The 19,175-nt window shown below is 52.0% G+C and overlaps 1 protein-coding gene across 1 annotated transcript in view; it reads left to right on the top strand.

Annotated features, from left to right (window-relative positions):
• Nucleotides 1–480: 480 nt before the first annotated feature.
• LOC119391936 (uncharacterized) overlaps nt 481–19,175 on the top strand; it is a 23,608-nt gene continuing 4,913 nt past the window's right edge. The window contains exons 1-2 of the mRNA XM_037659582.1: nt 481–674; nt 9,904–9,952. Coding sequence (XP_037515510.1) covers nt 481–674; nt 9,904–9,952 — 243 coding nt within the window. The remainder of the gene's footprint in view (nt 675–9,903; nt 9,953–19,175) is intronic.

Genomic DNA, 19,175 nt, shown 5'->3' with positions numbered 1-19,175 from the left:
GCAAATACTGCTTATATTTGCTTTTAAGGCGCGAATGAACGCATTCACAACAAATGACACGGGACTGAGCGCCTCCCGTGTCCTTTCTTGTGATTGTGTCCTTTCGTGTGATTGTGCTCCTCCGTGCCTTTAAAGCAAATATGAACGTAGACCGACTCGCCGAACGAAAAGTTCTCTAAACAATACTGCTTACTTGTATGACACGGATGTGTATGTTTGTTCTGGGGCATGGTATGTAAAATGTATTGTCCTCTTTTATTATGTTGCTGTGCTGGCGTCTGTATATATATATATATAATTTCCTTCGAGGCCCCCCCACACGTGAACAAGTTGGTACGCCACTGTCCCGGCTCTGACACCATTCACGTCGTCGGTCGTCCCAAAGCTTCCGTCGACCTTAATAAGCTTTAGCCTTGGCACTGATACTCCGCCTTACTGCAAGCAGCGAACTTGCAAGATCTGCCGCCCGCATCCTGTGACATGGTGCGGATCCACCCGGTTAACAATACTTTCACGCTCGGCGCCGCGGACACGGCTCGTGCGCAAGCCCACCTCCGCATCACATCTCTCATGGTGTCCGGCACTGCCTTCACTGTACACATTTACGCTCCGCCACCGGACGACGCCCTGCGAGGCGTTCTATACCATGCGTTCGACGACTTCGCCATTTGCTGGTAAGTGTAGATCCGAATAAACGAAATCCAACAAAAGTAAGAACCTCCAGAAACTCGTCTCCTCCTATCCTGTGGAGGACAATGACCTAATACAGGAACTGCAAACCAAATACTTCAATACCAACACGGAAATACCCACTCCGGCTAAATACGATAGCGAAAGCAATCCAGCTTTAGATAGAGATATAGACGAAGCTTAAGTTGGGGCACTCCGCAACCATAAAAAAACCACTGCCGCAGCGTGGGAAGACATAATAAAAACAAAATGCTCCGAAATTTAGATTGGCTTAAGTGCCGGTTGTCGCGAATTCGCGACAACCGGCTTAAAAGTATGCATTAAAGTTGCATTTCAGATAATACAACTGCTGATTTAAGTTAAGGTTGCTATTTAAAGCTGAAAAATGAAAAACAATTTTTTTCTTCGGCGTTTTCATATTTCAGGCATTAAAGGGCAAAGAAACTTCAATTACAATGACAGACCCAAATTTAATTTGGTCTGGTTCCCAGCTCACTCGAGAAGCCCCGTAACGACGAAGCGCATAAAGTGTCCTTAAGCTTAGCAAACCGGGTCGCGCTTTCCTTGGAACCGAGCCCCCCGATTGGAGAGGCAGTGACCTCCTATCATGAACGTGTAGCGCCACCGACATCGACGGGATTGCACAGTGAAGAAAGAGGAGGTCGGACGTGACCTCGTGCGGCGCGGCAGCAAGGCTGGCGCGAGGGGTGCAGAAAAATAGAGAAAAAAGTTAGTTGGTTTTAGGCTTCGGCGCTAGAAGGACGTGTCGAGTCGTGTTCTTATGTGTGCTGCACAAACGTACAAACATGTACAAGTATGACAGGAGATTGTACCCCATATCGCACTGCCACCTCACGAGAGCGCAGGCCGCTAACCTCCGCCGAATTCAAGCTAACACCCAAACCACTCCTCACCGCTTAGCGATATTCACAGGCGGAGAGGTTTACTTATCATGCAACAATTGCAATAAAAATGCCGTAGCTAACCAAAGTCACATCCTCTTGGAATGCAAGGGCCTTCCCCACCGAGAGAGCTTCAACCAGCTCCTTCCGAAACAACATGGGAGACCTTAATACGGTCCCCCGACGAAAAACAGCAGGAAGCATTCACTGCATGGGCAGAAGAGATCACCGCAGAAAAGCGGCCAGCTCCAGACCCATGAAATTTCTTTTTAGTAAAATTGTATGCTGCCGCCTTGCCGAGGTGGCCCGCCATGCTCTCAGTGAGCAAGGTCAAGGACCTGGTCGCGATAATGTCTCGGAACAATCAGTTGCACTGTATTTGACCGCAACTCCGACAAGTATTCCCTATAAAGCAGCCCGTCCCTGAGCCGGATAGTTCTTTGACGGACGTAGGTTTGGGAAATTCGGCCACGACCCGAAGCTAGGCCGGATTGGGAAGGATTCCGTCCTTGGACACGACGTAGCCTAGGATTGCCAGCTGTCGTGCTGCAAATCGGCACTTTTTCACGTTCAATTGGAGGCCGGAGTTGCTCTAATGCGTCAAAACATGCCGCAGACGTTGATGATGCGTGGAGAAGTCCGGAGCGAAAACGACGACGTCGTCCATGTAACACAAGCACGTGTGACATTTCAAGTTGCGCAGAACGGTGTCCATCATGCGCTCGAACATCGCGGGCGCATTACACAGACCAAACGGCACGACGTTGAACTCGTACAAGCCTTGGGGCGTGACAAAGGCTGTCTTCGGTCGAGCGTCATCAGCCATGGGTACAAGCGCAAATCGAGAAATGGAAAGAATTCGGCTCCTGGAGGCTGTCAATTGCGTCGCCGATTCGCAACAGTGGATAAACATCCTTGCGAGTGATCTTGTTTGGCCGTCGGTAGTCCCCACAGAACTGCAAAGAACCGCCCATCTTCGCAACGAGAACAGGAGACGCCCATGGGCTTTCCGAGCGTCGAATAACATCACGTCAAAGCATATCGTCGACTTGCTCATTAATTACCCGATGTTCAGCGGGAGGCACGCCATATAGACGTAGCCGCAGTGGTGGTTGGGCGTCTGTGTCGATGCTATGCGTAACAGCGGACGTGCGGCCGAGAGAAGTTCGCCCGACATCAAAAGAAGAACGAAATTCTTCCAACAGGCACAGAAGCTGGGAACAGTGGACCGACGTAAGGTTGTCCGCTATGGAGGGACCAAATAGATCAGCGGGTGATGAATCAGACGTGAAAACAGCACTGATGGCACGGTAACTGACACAGTGTGAGATCGGGTGCGTCCAGAACTTGTGCGTCTTCAAGGGGCTCCACTCTGCCGTGACATTCCCTTCGCACCAACGTAACAATGTACGGGGATGGGTTGGTAACAAAAATAGCGGTGTTGCCCTGAGTGACTCGCACGGTCGCGAAAGGTACCAGCAACCCTTTCCTAGTGCATAAGCGGTCAGATGGCGAAAGGAGTACAATGGTGTCGGAGAGATCGGCTCAGTAGACCGACACAGCCATTGACGAGTTTGGAGGCACTTTTGTATCGTCTTTGAGGAGGATCTTGGTCGACGCCGAGGGACTGTCTGTCGGCGTCAAATGTGAGAACGGTGAGAGTTCGATTGTGGCTGGTGCGCAATGAATTACGGCGTCGTGGCGGGAGAGAAAATCCCATCCCAGGATGACGTCGTGAGAGCATGCAGCAATTATTATGAACTCGACGTCGTAGAGAACGTCCTGAATGACGACGTGATCAGTGCATACTGCTGCAGGCCTAATACTCTGGAAGCTGGCGGTACGGAGGGACATCCTAAAAGTGGCGTCGTCAATTTTCTGAGTAAGCGGCTGAGTTTTGCGTCCATAACGGATATGGCGTCTCCAGCAGGGGCGGATCCAGGTGTCAACTTTGTGGGGGGCGATTCCTTCACCTGACCGGGAGCGGCGAGTGGTAGGGTAGGGATGAGGAGAGAGGTGCAGGGTGGGGGCAAGATTCTCCTTCCCCTTTTGTGTAATGGTAGCCGAAGCAACTTGATAAAGAGGTGGGCAACAGGCACTGCAGGCAGGGGGGGGGGGGCTGACACAGGCCTTGGGGGGAGGGCGATCGCCCCTACCACCTCCCCCCCCCTCTGGATCCGCCGCTGGTCTCCAGTGTCGATAAATGCAGATGCGCGAACACCGTCCACAAACACGTCTGTGACATTCGACGGACTTCGCTGAGGGCTTTCACAGTTCGTTAGCGTCGCAGCCCTTGGCTCGTGGACTGCGACGACTAGTTTTTCCTGCTCTCGTGCGACAGAACGCGGCCGCATTGGTGACAGTGAGCGATGTCGTGGAGACGGAGAGCGGCGAGTAGATGGAGCTGGGCGTGACGTCGGTGACATAGGCGGAGGTGGCTCGTAGAATGCACGGCTGGACTGGTTGGGGATGGGTGATGGGATTCGAGGCGGCTGCACGCGATGGCAGTAACATCCCACGTGACCGGCATAACCGCATGCAAAGGAGATCGGCCTTTTCTCGGGTGTGCGCCATCAGTTCGCCGGGGCAGGTCCCACCCATGTCGCAGGATGCGATTGACAGGGTGGCTGCTGAAATGACTGCATGGTGTGCTGCAGTCGGGGCCTAGGGATGACGGCAGCATACGTAGTCGCACGCCTGCTTCGAAGGACAGAGGTCTATCGGCGGTTTCGGCGTAACTCAGGGGCAGCCGCCGGGATTGCTTGGGGCGTCCTAGCGACAACTTTAGAGTAACTCTGCGGCTCAGGAGCCGAAGGTTGCTGGTGGCACTGAGGCATGACCTCCACAATTTCCTGCTCAATCGCTCGGCGGAGGGAATGAACAAGATTCTCGAGCAAGACTTTGATTTGGGCGAGTCGGTACATACTTAGCTGGGGAAAACCAGCACAGAAAGGACGAGGACACAGTAACACAGTACACCGGAGGAGCGCTAAACTTAAAACTGACATCTTTATTGCACAAACCGCTCATTTTTACACCGCACCAAACCACGCACACCATTCCAATCAAACTGCCTGATCAAACCTGATGCTTTTGATTGGCGGTTTGATTGGAATGGTGTGCGTGGTGGCAGGTGGGGTGGTTCGTGCTGAAGTGGAGATAACGCTCTGGGAGTTCGTTTCCTGAAGACGGAGAAGAAGCTCTGTCATTGCCTTCTAACCAATGCATATACAAACGGGAGGGTTGAATGAATCTTCATTTGCGATGTGAATTGTATGTGGGGATACACGGAGTTCAAGCGGGCAAGCAGGTTGCTGACCTCGCCGGACTTTACCACACAGAAGCAATCATCCACGTCGCGTACGAACAACTTCGGTTTGGGGCCGCTTTTCGATATCCTCAATCCCGAGCGCTGCCGCTGCTGCCGATATCGCGACCCCCATGGCTGTCCCACTGGTCTGCCTGTAAAACACGTTGTTGAAAGAGAAGTCCTTGAGAGGCAAATTCCAAGAGCTGACATATCTCGTCTACTGAAAGTGGCGCTCTGTCGTTCAGGGTGGAGTCGCCTTCGAGCGCCCGGCGCGTGATAGCCAGTGCGAGGGGTACGGGCACGCTGGTGAAAAGGGAAATCACATCGAAAGACACCATATGGTCCGTTTACTCGAGATTAACGTTGGATGCCAGTTCTACGAAATGCCCCGAGTGGCGGATGTATGTTTCCGTCTTCCCAGTCAAAGGCAGAATTAGCTTGTGAAGATTGGTTGACGGAGCCCGGCAGCTCCTCCTCGAGTCGTGGCATATACAGCAGGCAGCGGGAAACATCAATTGCACCCTTGATTTGGCCGTACGTGGGTTTTCCGCACCAAATTGTAGATGCTGAGACAATAACAGGTACGGAATTACTGAGCCAGAAGCCATAGTGTCGCCATGATAGAACGTATTCTCTACCCTTTACCTTTTCTGGCTGGCTACATTTATTTGGTCTCTTTTCTACAGAAGCCATTCTCAAAGAGTATCATGCTGTGCACCGCAACACTACTGCTACCACGCACAAATGAATGGCCTCACCGAAAGCTTCAACCGTATGCTCGGCGGCATGATCTCTATGTACCTCGCTACCGATCACACGAATTGGGATGCCATTCTGGCCTTCGTCACCTAAGTCTACAATACCGCCCATCTGATCACTACTGGTCTTTCGCCCTTCGTATTGTATGGAAGACACTCGTCGCACACACTCGACACAATCTTCCATACAAGCCGGATCCACCTGAGTGCGCTCCTATTTCTGCCACAGCCAGGCTTGCTGAAGAGTGTCGCGAACTTGCCAAGACCTTTCCTACGTATGAACAAGAGCGGCAGAATAGCATCTGCGGTAACGCTAGACGCGCGCGTTCGAACGAATTCGCCGCTCCTACTACTAGCCACGTCTCGCGAATATTGGCACGTACTATGTTCGCACATGTCGCAACTCCCAACGCCGCAATGCTCCATCTGTACGACTAGCCTGACTGCTGCAATCAATAGCCACAACGAAGGCGCCATTTCATCAGGTTGGCATGGACTTTCTGGGATACTGCCCACGTCTTAGTGTCGAAATCCCTGGGCTGTTGTTGTCACCAATTACTTAACAAGATACTGCGAAACAAAGGCGCTGCCAACAGCTACCGCAGGCGACGTCGCCCATTTTTTCATTGACAGCATCCTCGTCCGTCACGGAGCGCCAGCTGTCGTCATTACTGAGAGCGGGACAGCTTTCACCGCAGAGATGCTACAGGAAGTCTTCAGGCTAAGTGGCGCAGAACATCGCTAAACAGCGGCTTTTCCCCCTCAAACAAACGGGCTGACAGGACGACTGAACAACTGCAGACATGATGTCAATGTATGTAGCCATTGACCATAAGAACAGGGACGATATCCTTCCTTACGTAACTTTTGCTTACAATACTGTTGCTCAAGAAAGGACATGTTTCACCCCTTTTTGCTTAGTCCACGGTAGATAGGTCACCACAGTGCTCGACGCCATGCTCCTTTCCGACAACCTGGGAATGTTTAACACGGATGCTGCCATGTTCGCTCAACGCGCCGATGACATTCGTCCACTCGCGTGACGCCGTATTCAGTGTGGCCAAACTGCCGACGCAAGCCGCTACAATCTTCGTCACCGTGAAGTTACCGTCAACCTAGTGGCATAGCCAGAGGGTGACACACCGGGCCCGTGCCCCCGCCCCTTTTCTCTGCCATGTGATACAGAGCACAAGATGACACGCGACCACACTTACCTGTCCGGTGCCTACGTCTGATCGCGTCGGCGTTCCCGTCGGCGTTCACAAGCTGATGCGTTCACATTTCAAGACTCAAGCCCTATTTCTCGCGCCATCATTCGACCGCAGGTTGACTTCAGTGACTATTTAGCTTCTTTCCTTTTGCTGTTTTACTGCTCATTTTTCTTGTCTCTCATGTCCTGCTTTCTGTATTTACTTCATCTGTGACAGCAGCATATTCATTTTGTCTTAAGACACAATTGTTTCGTTTATACAGTAACCCTCTTTTTCTCACTTCTTACGTGCATAACCAGCATCGAGACGATGTTTGGGAAAGCGACTAATGCCACATGCCATCATGTGTGAGCCATACGCTGTTGCACGTACACGCTTAGGAATAAAAAAAACGTATTTGCTGGTCTTGTTCTGTGGAAGTCGTCAACTCTTGGCTGTCTGTATTATTTCGCCCGCGACAATATACGGTATGTATAAAGTACTAACGAGAACAGAGACACAACGCCGAACCGCTGGGCTGGCTGTTCCATTCTATTGTGCGCCGTGCAAGCCCATAACCCACAGCCCAGTTCTGCCTGTTCGACCGGCCATCACACTCGGCCACACTGCTTCGGTGCGTATGATAAAAAAAAAATGACACCATATCCACGAAGTGAATGATGATTGAGGAGCTGGCTCGGACATAATCGGGTAAACCGTGAATGCTCCGTACAGTTCCTGTACATATAAAGACGTCACACGTTTTAGGGGCGAAGCTCCTTAAGGCGGCACCCGTTCGTCCCTCGTAGTTGTCGTAGTCGTAGTGCGTAACCAGTCGTAACGCTAGTACCAGATCTTGACCTCCAAGGTGGTGCCGGTGGGAGATTTTTCCTGTGCGTTGTTGAACAATAAAAAATTCGCAGCGTGCGCGTTAACTGAAAGCCGAATTCTTCTGTCTCTCATTCCCCATTAGCAGCCATTGGCATGTTCCAATAGGAAACGTTAGTAGAAGTAGAAGTGTAAGTGTTAGCTAAAAGCCGACTTCTTCTGTCTCTCATTCCCATTAGCGCGCCATTGTTTACCTGCAAGGTAGTGCCTGGTGAGATTTCTCCTGTGCGTGATTAAACAGTAAAAATTTTGTTCAAAACGCCGTTGATTGATGAAATAAACCAGCGAAAGACGCCAGATGTTTTCTAAAAGCAAAACGAAAGAACGCCAGGTGTTTCTAAAGCAAAACGAAAAGACGCCAGCTGCTTAACGAAGGACGACAGATGTTTTCTAAAGCAATGGTTTTCTAAACAATGAAAATTCACAGCGTACATGTAAAAATAAAGTAAGCTGCAAGTCGTCATAACTCATCGAACCTTTAGTATAAACGCGCCCGATCTCACGTCGGTGATGATGTACTGGGCAGAATTCACGGAAGATTCACGGTTTACCGATGAACCTCCGCAGCTTCGCCCACTCATCATCATTCACTTCGTGGATATGCTGTGATTTTTTATAGTAGCGATTGTGGTCAGGTTGCTGTCGAACCACAAGCGGTCGCAGACTTTGCAGCTGTGGCCGAACGTGTGGTCGAGGAATTCCAGGAAGTGTGGTTTTGCCTGCGTTAATGTCATCACCAAGGCGCTCGAAGAACAAGAGAAAGAAGACTTCTCTTTCGCGCGAGCGTGCGCATGCTACGGTTGGCTATGCTATTTGTGATTTTGCCTGCGTTAATATCATCAACAAGGCGCTCGAAGAAGAGGAAGAAGACTTCCCTTTCGCGTGAGATGCGCCTGCAGCCGTCGCTTATGAAACTAAGGTTACGCTTACGACGCGGGACATTGGCCCAGCTTAAGAACCTGGCGAGCAGGGGCGTAGCCAAGGGGGGGGGGTTGGGGGGGGTTCAAACCCCCCCGAAATTTTTCAGTTTTGCTTGCGTATATAGGCACGCACACATACAAACGCACGCACAAACATACATAAAGTATGGTTGAACCCCCCCTGAAAAAAATTTCTGGCTACGCCCCTGCTGGCGAGGCACCTCCTAAAACGCGAGAAACGCTGCTTATTAGTTCTGCCGAAGATATCTGCTTAAGACGGAACACGTGCACAGAAAAATTGTTTTTCCTGCATATGTCCATACTGGTTTCACATGCCGGTTAGCCTATACGCCACGTGTTCTCATCCAGCCTTTCTGTGATGACGAAAGGTCCTTCGTACTTCGCGTCACGCGACTGCGTACATCGTTCGACCCAAACCTCGTCCTCAACAATGTATTTTGGTTCTGGTCGGTGGCGGCGGTCGTAGTACCGTTTCTGGGCCTTTTGCGCGTTTGTACCTCTCTGACGTGCTTTAGCCCGGATGATACGGCAGGTGGTCTGTCGTGAAGCGGTACGTACGACATTTAATGGGATGCTCAAATGCTAGACGGCAGTCGGTTTTGGGATCTGCCCATAGACAACTTCTTAAGGTGAAGTTCCTCTAGGTGCTTGGAACGCCGTGTTAATCGCATACGCAGCTGCTTGCAGGTGATCGCCCCAGTCTGCTTCACTTGAGTTCTTGTTCTTGCAAGTAAGAATAGTGGAGCCCGTAAAGTCTGGGTTGTACCTCTCCGTCAAGCCATTCGCTTGGGGAGAGTACACCGAAGTGAAATGATGTTCGACGCCAGTATTTCGGAGGTACGCTCGGAGTTCCCGACTGGGGTAAGTAGTTCCTCTGTCTCAGACGATCTTTCCAGATAGGCCGTGTTCCATTCAAAGCGATCCTGTAGATAATTGATCACAAAGCTAGCTGCGCGAGAGGGCACCGCAAGAACTTCCACAAACTTCGACAGTGCGACTAGAATGTACCGGTTTCCTGCGTCTGTAGTTGATAATGGACCGACGCGATAAATCCCGATGGTGTTAAGAGAGTGTCAGGGAGCGGAATAGGTGTGAGTAGTCCCGGCTGGCATCCCGGGCGACGCCTATGCTTTTCGACACGTCGCAGCTTGCGACGTAGGATCGAAAGCTTCTCTCCATCCTCGGCCACCGCATACGTTCGTGCGTCGATCTATATCCAACCAGGGCCACACCGCCGCAGTTCACCCAGCGACAGGCGCATTTCGACCAGCTGGTAAGTGCAGAGGTTGACAATGACGTCAGCTCAGTACGGCATTCCTCACCTGGATTCTAGCCTGGCTGGTTCTTCTGAAGAGTAGCACGGCAGCCTACGTGTCCACCTTCCGGGGCATCATGAACGACGTGCCGGATTTCAGAACGCATGGTTGATGGATTTACTAAAAGGTGGCGTTCTTCTTGTTTACGTGTCCAACGGCGTCGGTACAATGTTATTCCACGAAGGAGAAACTGAATTACTGGGCTTGTCTTCCAGGGACGTTATTATTGCTGCCAAATCGGAATCGTACCGCTGAAAGCTTGAAACATCCTGTTGCAAGAACAAAATCGAGCCTTCTTTGGCTTGGGGTGAGGTTTCCTCGCATGGGTTTCGAGACAGTGCATCGGCAAGCTGGTTTAATGTCCCTGCTCGATGCTTCACATCGTAGGTGTAGTCTTGCACTCGAATGATCTAGCGGGCGAACTTGTGCTTAGGGTGTTGTTTGGACAAAATCCATGTAAAAGCAGCATTGTCCGTCACCACCGTGTACTTGCAGCCGAACAAGTAGTGACGCAACTTCTCGTCTACGCTCCAGACAACAGCAAGGCACTCGAACTTGTGGTAATGACGTACCGTGTCTGCTAGCTGGATGCTGGCGTAAGCTATGACATGCTCAACTCCGTCTGGGCCACACTGAACGAGAACAGCCCGTAGACCAACCTGGCTCGCGTCAGTGTGAACTTCAGTGTACGAATTATCTTGGAAATGACTCAAAACTCGACACTGTGTCAGCCTTTGCTTGAGGGTTTGATAGGCGGCATCTTGTGAGCACCGTACGGAAAAGTCGATGCTTTCTTAAGCATACTTGTGAGTGGAGCTGCCGTCAATGCGACGTTGGGAACAAACTTGCACAGGTACGACGCGAGGCCTAAACATGCCTGTAGCTGTTTAAAACACGTTGGAGCAGGAAAGCTGGCCACCGCTGCTACTATTTCACGCAAAAGTTGAACACCACCTGCAGAAATGGCGTGTCCCAAGTAAGAAATCGTCGCCCATAGGAATTGCCATTTTCTCGGTTCAGTCGGAACCCGGTATCGAACAGTCTTTGCAGAACTTCATCCATGTTTCGAAGATGTTCTTCCTGTGTTGTGCCCATGAACAATATGTCGTCTAGATACGCGATACAAGCGTGATCTTTCAATGGGTCGATGATAATATTCATGGCACACCGAAATCTACTCGGCGGTGTTCTTAGCCCAGAAGGCATGCGGTTAAACTCGTAGAGACCGGGAGGTGTTCGGAACGCTGTTTTGCAGATGTCTTCTTCGGCAACGTTAATGTGTCATTACCCCGCACGAGGATCAAGTGATGAAAAGAATCTAGAGTGTCGTACTGTGTCAATGGCGTCATCTATGCGGGGAAGAGGGTATGGATCGTGGATGATGTGCTTTATTAACTCCCAATAATTGACACAAAACATGAGGCTCCCATTATTCTTCCGGACAAGGACAACTCTTGCTGCCCAGGAACTACAAGATGGTCTAATTAAGTCAGCGGCCAGCATTTCCTGCACTTGTTCGGCAATAATGACCCGTTCGAGTTCGGCGTAACGTCGCAGTGGTATCGAGATGGGCTCATGCCCATCTGTGGGTATGCGATGTTCAAGTAAGCTAGTACCTGGCAGCTGCGATGTGCTTTCCACGAAAATCGGTCCGTGCCGTTCGAGCACTGAGGAAAGTATTGTGGGTCCGTGAGGCTCACCGCTAGTAACTGCAGTCAAACCCAAGACCAATGGACGGAGAAAAGCAGCGCAACCCTCGATGACAAGCTGTACGTCAACAGATAGAAGATAGTCGGCTCCCAAGACAAGTCAGCGGGCAACTGCTCGAAGAGAGGAACAGCTGCAAGGAATTTGTTCCCGACTTCAGTTTGGAGCTGCATGCCCAGCGCACCGACAGATGAGGCGCTGTCGCCGAGGCCGCGAAAGGGTGGGTCGGTACAAGGCTGGAGGGTTAAGGGGGCTTGACGTCAAAGCAGCGTCGTGCACTGTGCTGAAGTATCCACAGGAGCCGTAAGCTCCCCGATGCTGTCGACACGGACGCGAACAGTTGGGAGCGGCCGCGATTGGTATTGGATGGCTTCACGGGGATCTTCTGGACAGCTCTCGTTTCCATGCCCACAGCGGCTGCAACGACAGCAACCACGTCGCATTGTAGCGTGTTCCTGCGCGGGAACAGCAAGGACGTGCCGCCGAGCAGTTTTCTGCAATTCTGCCGCCCTTCGGATGAAAGTCCGGATGTGTTCTTGTGCTGCCTGCACAGACAGTATGGCCGCGTGGGTCGAGTCATAGATGCTATCGACAACGTACTGTCTGACTGCCGGGGAGGCCCAGACTATGTTTCACGCCTGCAGGAGGCGTAATCTGTCGTAGATATAGATGGAAATGTCTTCTCTTGGGGCTTGCCGGTGCAACCGCATCTCCATAAAGCTAGTGTCATAGGTGCCCGGAAGCAGTGCAAATGTGGACGTCAGGGTGGCGCTACAAGACCATGAGTCGTACTTGTGTCCCTGACAGCTTGGGCAGCTCCTTGGAGACACTCTTCTGCGACGGATTTCTTGGTGGTCTCTGGCCAACAATATCTCAGCGCAACTCAGCCGACGGTGCCGGCCTAGGTGGTAGGGTCGTCCTTATAACCATGAAGCTCCGCAATCGCAGTTCCAGAAAGTAGGGTAAGTGTAGCGCACCCAATGCCCGAAGTAGAGAAGCTTGCCATACTGTTCAGCTATTGTCCCAGGCAGCACACAACGTAGGGTCGATATTGGTTTTACGGCGGCTATGCGAGGCCCAATCTCGGCCCAGTGTTGCCGACAGTGAGCCATTATTGGCTGAGCCGCTGAATTTGGCCGGCAATGCTGGGCCCGTTTTTCCGCCCTTCGTTGAATATTGGGTTTTCACCGGCAATACTGGGCCTGGTTTGTCACCGTCCCGCCGATATCGGCTGAGCCATTGCCTTTCATTGACAAGTATACGGCCAGTTTTGCCGTTCTTCAGCCTATGCTGGCTGAGCCGTTGGCTTTCACCGGCTAATATTGGGCAACTTTTTTCGTTATTCAGCCGACGTTCGCTGAGCCGTTCGCTTTCAGCGACTAATATTTTGCCCATATTGTCGTCCTTCAGATAGCGTAGAGCTCAGTGACAGTCTTTTGCCGGAAATAGTCAACCCTTTTCTGCCGCCCGTTTGCGCTCGACCAGATAATTAACATCCGATCCAGATAAGCATTACCGAAATTACATTAATTTATTATATGTGTGATGTTTAGGACGGTTCGAGCACTTCCCCTATTGTGCAGCGGCGCAGGAAGCAGACAGGGAGACGTATTTAAACATTTATGTACAAAATAAAAGGCTATCAAAAGTTGGTGGTGTCGGTGCCGCCGGGACGACCACCCAGCCCACGAGGAGGAAGAGTCCCGTGGTCTCACTGCTTGCGAGCAGCGGTGGCGGCGTCTAGGAGATGCCGGGACCAGCGCGACCTCGGACCTTGTGTTCGACGTCCTGATCACCACCCGAGCGTAGCGGTTCCACGGCCGGGTTCTGGCCAGCACAGCACCGTCTGCGCCGTGCTGGAATGCTGCTCGCCACAGCTGCGGTGCGGCAGCTCATTCACCGGCGATCCACGCCTTGGCCAGGGCACCGCCAGGTACCGCTCGGGTACACAGCTCATAAGCTCGCGGCCCACGTCCAAGTCTGGCGCGTCGCTCGGTACGGCTCGGTTCACTCAGCAGCTCCACCCCTGGCCTTTGGACCCTCGGACACCCTGGACCTCGCCCGGCTCCGTGGTCCTCCGTGCACACGCGTCTCGGCCGGCAGAACGTCCCGCTCGTCCGAGCTCAGAATTGCACGCCCTGGCCCGAACACTGCGAGCGCGCCTCGTGCCACCGTGCCACCGCGCTCTTCTTTTCCTCCCTCCGTGCTCGGTGGCCCGCGCCGACGTTTGGTGCTATTTACACGTCAAAATATGTATCAATCAAACGTCGAGCGTGCTACGTACACGTTGCATTGCCGGAACATCACGCGTGCGCGCTTCTGAGTAGTTTTGTTCATGTGCTTTTTTCCCTATAACACAGGATACGATTGTTATGCAATAGAGCAGCAGGCGCTTGAATGTTTGTTGCCTAAGCTGCAGAAAGCCGCTACGTGGATCGGTGTACTAGCAAAAATAAGAAAGTGCATTTATCGTATCGTGCTAATGCCATATGTACGATTCAGGGCGCGAAGTGTCGCCGACTAAATAGCCGGCATTCTCTTGTTAGTTTCTGCTGTGACAATGACTAACGGTTATCACTAGCACAGCCACTTTTCTACCCAAAAGGGTGGCCTTCAGATCAATGAGTGACTCATATCAGATGGCCGCTTCGGTGACCAGTAGTTCAACGCTATCAAAATGTTGAAACTTGATAACACATACCATTACTTCATGGACCAAGTTCAAAGTACTTCTCTTTCGTAAATGTTTATGCTATTGTTCGGCCGATTTGGCTAATGTATCCAGCATCAGAATTCACCTAAACATTCCCGCACGAAGGCTTTTAGCGGAAGAAGTTTTATGTGAATTCAAATTGTGTGCATAAACCGAATCTGACATAATATTATCACGTGGTCGTGACTGATGTGATCGGGGTCTGCCCATAGGACCGGGGAGCAGCCTGGCCTCAGGGAGAAGTAGAGCTCTGGAGCCGGAGTTGATAACAGGAACGTTTATTTACATGACGTTTTGGTAGCGTGTAGAAGCCTCGCGGCGGCTTCTAGTAGCCTGTCGTAGCATCGTCGTAGCCTCCTAGCGTAGCATGCTTGGAGCGTGCCGACGCTCGCGTTATAAAGCCTGGGCCTTCCCAGGATTCCCTGCTGGAGGAAACAATCAAGTCCAGGACAGTCCAATTAAACACGTTGTCCTCATCTCCGCCCACTAAAAGAAAAGCAAGCACCGCGTCCTTCGCACTCCAGGAAAAAGAGAGGCGGTGCACCTGAACGACGGACCAGGACTGGAAACGGGCTGCGTTGTCAGGTGTGCTGTCAGGTGCAGTCGTTCCTTGCCTCGGTAGCGCCGTCGGCGCAGCGGACGGCCAGCTCCTAGTGGGGTCACCATGCCACAAAGGAACCATACACGCAATGAACGGATTACTGAAGCACACACTAAATTGGCCGTGACGTCCGGTGTGTTGACAGTTGCAAGTCTTCCTTTGCCTCGATGCGTCGCCGGTCCAGGTGATGGCCAGCTGCCGGCCGGGTCACGAAGTCGCTGAACACCACATAGTGTTTTGACAGGTGCCCGATGAAGAAACTCCGGCGCTCGGCTAATTGTTCCGGTGCATCTCGCAGAGCCTGAACATAGCATGCACAAGCGACCTGCCTCCTCCGAGCAGCCTTGACTGCAAATAGTTCATCTTCAGGCCATAAAGGCGTCAAAGTCAGCCAAGCGTGTCCAAGGCGATTGAAGAGGGAACTGACAGCCTTGGAGGGTTCAGGACAAAGTGCAGTGTTGTCGCCGCATCTGGTGCGTTTCGGGGAACGTTGAGGTCGAATAAAGCAGGGCTGATGCCGCCATACCATTCCGATGATCCAGCGGCGCCAAGCCGTGAAGTCCGATCATAACATGACGTTGAAGAAGACAGCAGTCGGCGTGTTCAAGATGAAACTCTTTATTTGGCTGAACTTGTGGCCGGGAAATGAAAATCAAACTACAGCAATACACGCTGTACGCTGATAGCGGCGAACAGGGCGTCGGTCGTCGATAAACCTGCTCATGGCTGGAACACGCTGTCTTTTATACACCGCACATCGAAATTTCCCGTCTTATCACTGGTGGCCGCGGTATAATCTACACTATTCGCGTCTGGCGCGCAATCTTAACAAAGCGATCTACTACAGTCACGAATCTTACCAACACTGCGGCGCGGTCAGCGTCGAGCGTCGATAACCGTCCTAGCAGGTCAAACCCGAATACACCAAAATAAAACAAGAAGCGGGCGTGGCATTGCCCCCTCTGAAAAAGCATCGTCCCGATGCATGCGACAGAACATAGAAGGGCAAAGAAATAACAAGTGCATACACAAAAAAGTTACACTAACAAAGGAAAAAGCAGAGTCCCCAGGTTCGCTAACGCGCAGAAAACGGCTTAAGGCGCACGACATGGACGACATCAGGTCGTGCGCGGCGTCGCTGGGAGTTCGTAATGGCCTCCAGGATGACCTCGTAGTCAAGAGCGCCGAGACGTCGAAGCACCTTGTATAGCCCCAAGTATCGCCGAAGAAGTTTTTCACTGAGCCCACGTCGGCGGGTCGTCGGCGGAGCCCACATCGACGGTCACCGGGGTTGGTACTCCATGTGGCGTCGTCGAAGATTATAGTGACGGCTGTCGGCCCTCTGCTGGTTCTTGATGCGCAGGCGGGAGAGCTGTCAAGCTTCTTCGGCGCGTTGCAAATAAGCGGCGACGTCGAGACCGTCTTCGGCGGTGGCGGTTGGTAGCATTGCCTCGAGCGTCGTTGCCGGGCTCTTTCCGTAGACCAGCTTGTACGGCGTCATTTGCGTCGTTTCTTGCATGACCGTGTTGTGTGCGAACGTCACATATGGAAGGATGACATCCCAGGTCTTGTGTTCGACGTCGACATACATGGCCAGCATGTCGGCGATGGTCTTGTTTAGCCGCTCGATGGGGCCATTGTTCTGTGGGTGGTACGCTGTGGTCCGGCGGTGGTTTGTTTGGTTGTATCTCAGTATTGCCTGAGTTAGGTCAGCAGTAAACACCGTACCTCTGTCGGGGATGAGGACCTGTGGGGCGCCATCACGCAGGACGATGTTCTCAACGATGAGCTTCGCTACCTCGGCGGCACTGCCTCTGGGCAGGGCCCTTGTCTCGGCGTAGCGGGCGAGGTAGTCGGTAGCTACACGATCCATAGGTTTCCGGTATTGGACGTCGGGAACGGCCCCAGTAAGTCCATCCCGATGTGCTGGAACGGCCGTCGAGGTTGCTCCATAGGCTGCAGAAATCCGCCTGGCCTAGTCGGTGGTGTCTTGCGTCGCTGACAGTCCCGGCATGTAGCGAGTGACGTCGGCGGCAAGGCGCGGCCAGCAGTACTTTTCCTGTATTCTTGCAAGCATGCGAGAAACACGCAGGTGTCCAGACGCCGGGTAATCGTGCAGAGCCTGGGGGACCTCTGGTCGCAAGCAATGTCTAGGACACCACAAGAAGGCAATCGGCTCGAAACGGCGAGTTCTTCTTTAGCAGAACACCGTTGCGCAAAAAAAACGACGTCAGTCCCCGCGTGAATGCCTTGGGAACAACGGTAATCCTGCCCTCGAGGTATTCCACAAGGCCCCTAAGTTCTGGGTCCGCGCGTTGTCTTTCGGCGAAGTCGTCGACACTTATGGTTCCCAAGAAGCAGTCATCCTCCTGGTCGTCCTGTGGCGGTGGGTCGACGGGGGCGCAAGACAGGCAGTCAGCGTCGGAGTGTTTTCTTCTGGACTTGTAAACGACGGTAATGTCGAATTCTTGAAGTCGTAGGTGCTACCGTGCGAGGCGACCTGAAGGGTTCTTCAAGTTAGCTAGCCAACACAAGGCGTGGTGGTCGCTCACAACTTTGAAGGGCCAGCTGTAGAGGTAGGGGCAAAACTTCGATGTAGCCCAGATGATGGCCAGGCACTCCTTTTCTGTTGTGGAATAGTGTATTTCTGCCTTTGATAGCGACCGGCTACAATAACTGATGACCCTCTCCAGCCCGTCAGTCTTCTGCACAAGGACGGCGCCGAGTCCTACGGTGCTTGATATGCTTCGATTTGCGCCGTTTCCCACTTGAATGGCACGTCAGTCTTCGCAAGGTGTGTTAGGTGCTCGGCTATTCATGCAAATTCCATGACGAAGCGTTTGCAGTAGGCGCACAAGCCGAGAACACGGCGTACGGCCTTCTTGTCGGTGGGTGGCGCGAAGTCAGCGATGGGAGCAGTTTTCCGCAGGTCCGGCCGAACACCATCCTTGCTGATCACGTGGCGCAAGAACAAGAGCTCCTCCTGCGCGAAGCGGCACTTTTCTGGCTTCAGGGTGAGTCCATAGGTCCTCTTTGCTTGAAGTACACCCTAGTAGCACAAATTGTTGTGGCAATGTTTACGCAAGGTCTGCTATGTTGCGCAACGTTGCACAACTTTTGACAATATTGCGGCAATATGCGTGTATGTTATAAGAAATCGTAAAGCATTTTCAAATATTGAAGCAACATTGTGAGACAACGTTGCGGCGCGAATGTTGCCGCGATAATGCACCAATGTTCGCACTTCTTTTTTAGTTGGTTCTAGGATGAGCGTTTTTTATTAGGCCGGAATTAAAAAACTGCTATACGTTTTTTTGCAACGTCACAACCAACAGCTTTGCGAGGTCATTTCCAGACGCATCTGGGGATAATGGCTTCTCCCAATAGGCGTGCGCAGGGTTCCCCATCTGGGGAAATGGGCTAAGGTTCAGCACAGCGTCCCCCTACAATTACGTCAAACTATGGGGAAGACTTTGCGCCCCCTCCCCCCATCCCGTGCGTACTATGCTTCTCCCAACGCGGTGCACGCGGGGGTAATGCCCCCGATCCCGTGATCTCTCCCATTTTCTCTATTTTCCCATTCGTCTGCGCGCTCAAGTGCAGCTTTAACTTGGTGAAGCGTTGGGATAAACCGAATAAGGCCTCCGAGACTTGGCGCAGGAAGCGTACGTCGTACTTCAACCGTCTCAGAGGCCATCTGTAAATAAACTCGATATAACAATGTGCAGTTACGTAAATACTTATATTACCAATATAAACCTATATATACAATTTCTTGAAAGAATAATGTTCTGAGTGTTAGAAAGAAAAGGTAATATTTTGGTGGGGGAAACCAAGGAAACTTCACCGTCGTCGTCATTAGCTGCGGGCGGTCTTGGGGGTTCTTTCCGTGTTGCGCCGCTTCACATGTGCTGGTTATAGTATCGTATTCGCCATTTCATGTAGATAGGGGGTCGATTCGGCGCTGGAATTCTCGAACCATCTGCAATTATGACAGGGCTTCTTTTAAAGACGGCGTCGGGAATGTCACTGGCGGTCAGTGCACTTGCATTATTTTCACTATGTCTTTATAAATCCTTGTGTGATATTGTCGTGCACCTTTCTTTGCATGATGAGGAGGGTGAAGTGCGCTCTCGGTAGCGTTAGCTATCGACAGAAA

The sequence above is a fragment of the Rhipicephalus sanguineus genome, chromosome 4 (genome assembly GCF_013339695.2).
Source record: "Rhipicephalus sanguineus isolate Rsan-2018 chromosome 4, BIME_Rsan_1.4, whole genome shotgun sequence".
In the NCBI taxonomy this organism is placed as follows: domain Eukaryota; kingdom Metazoa; phylum Arthropoda; class Arachnida; order Ixodida; family Ixodidae; genus Rhipicephalus; species Rhipicephalus sanguineus.
Note: the sequence above shows the minus strand (reverse complement) of the source record. Positions and strands in the feature narration are given on the sequence as shown.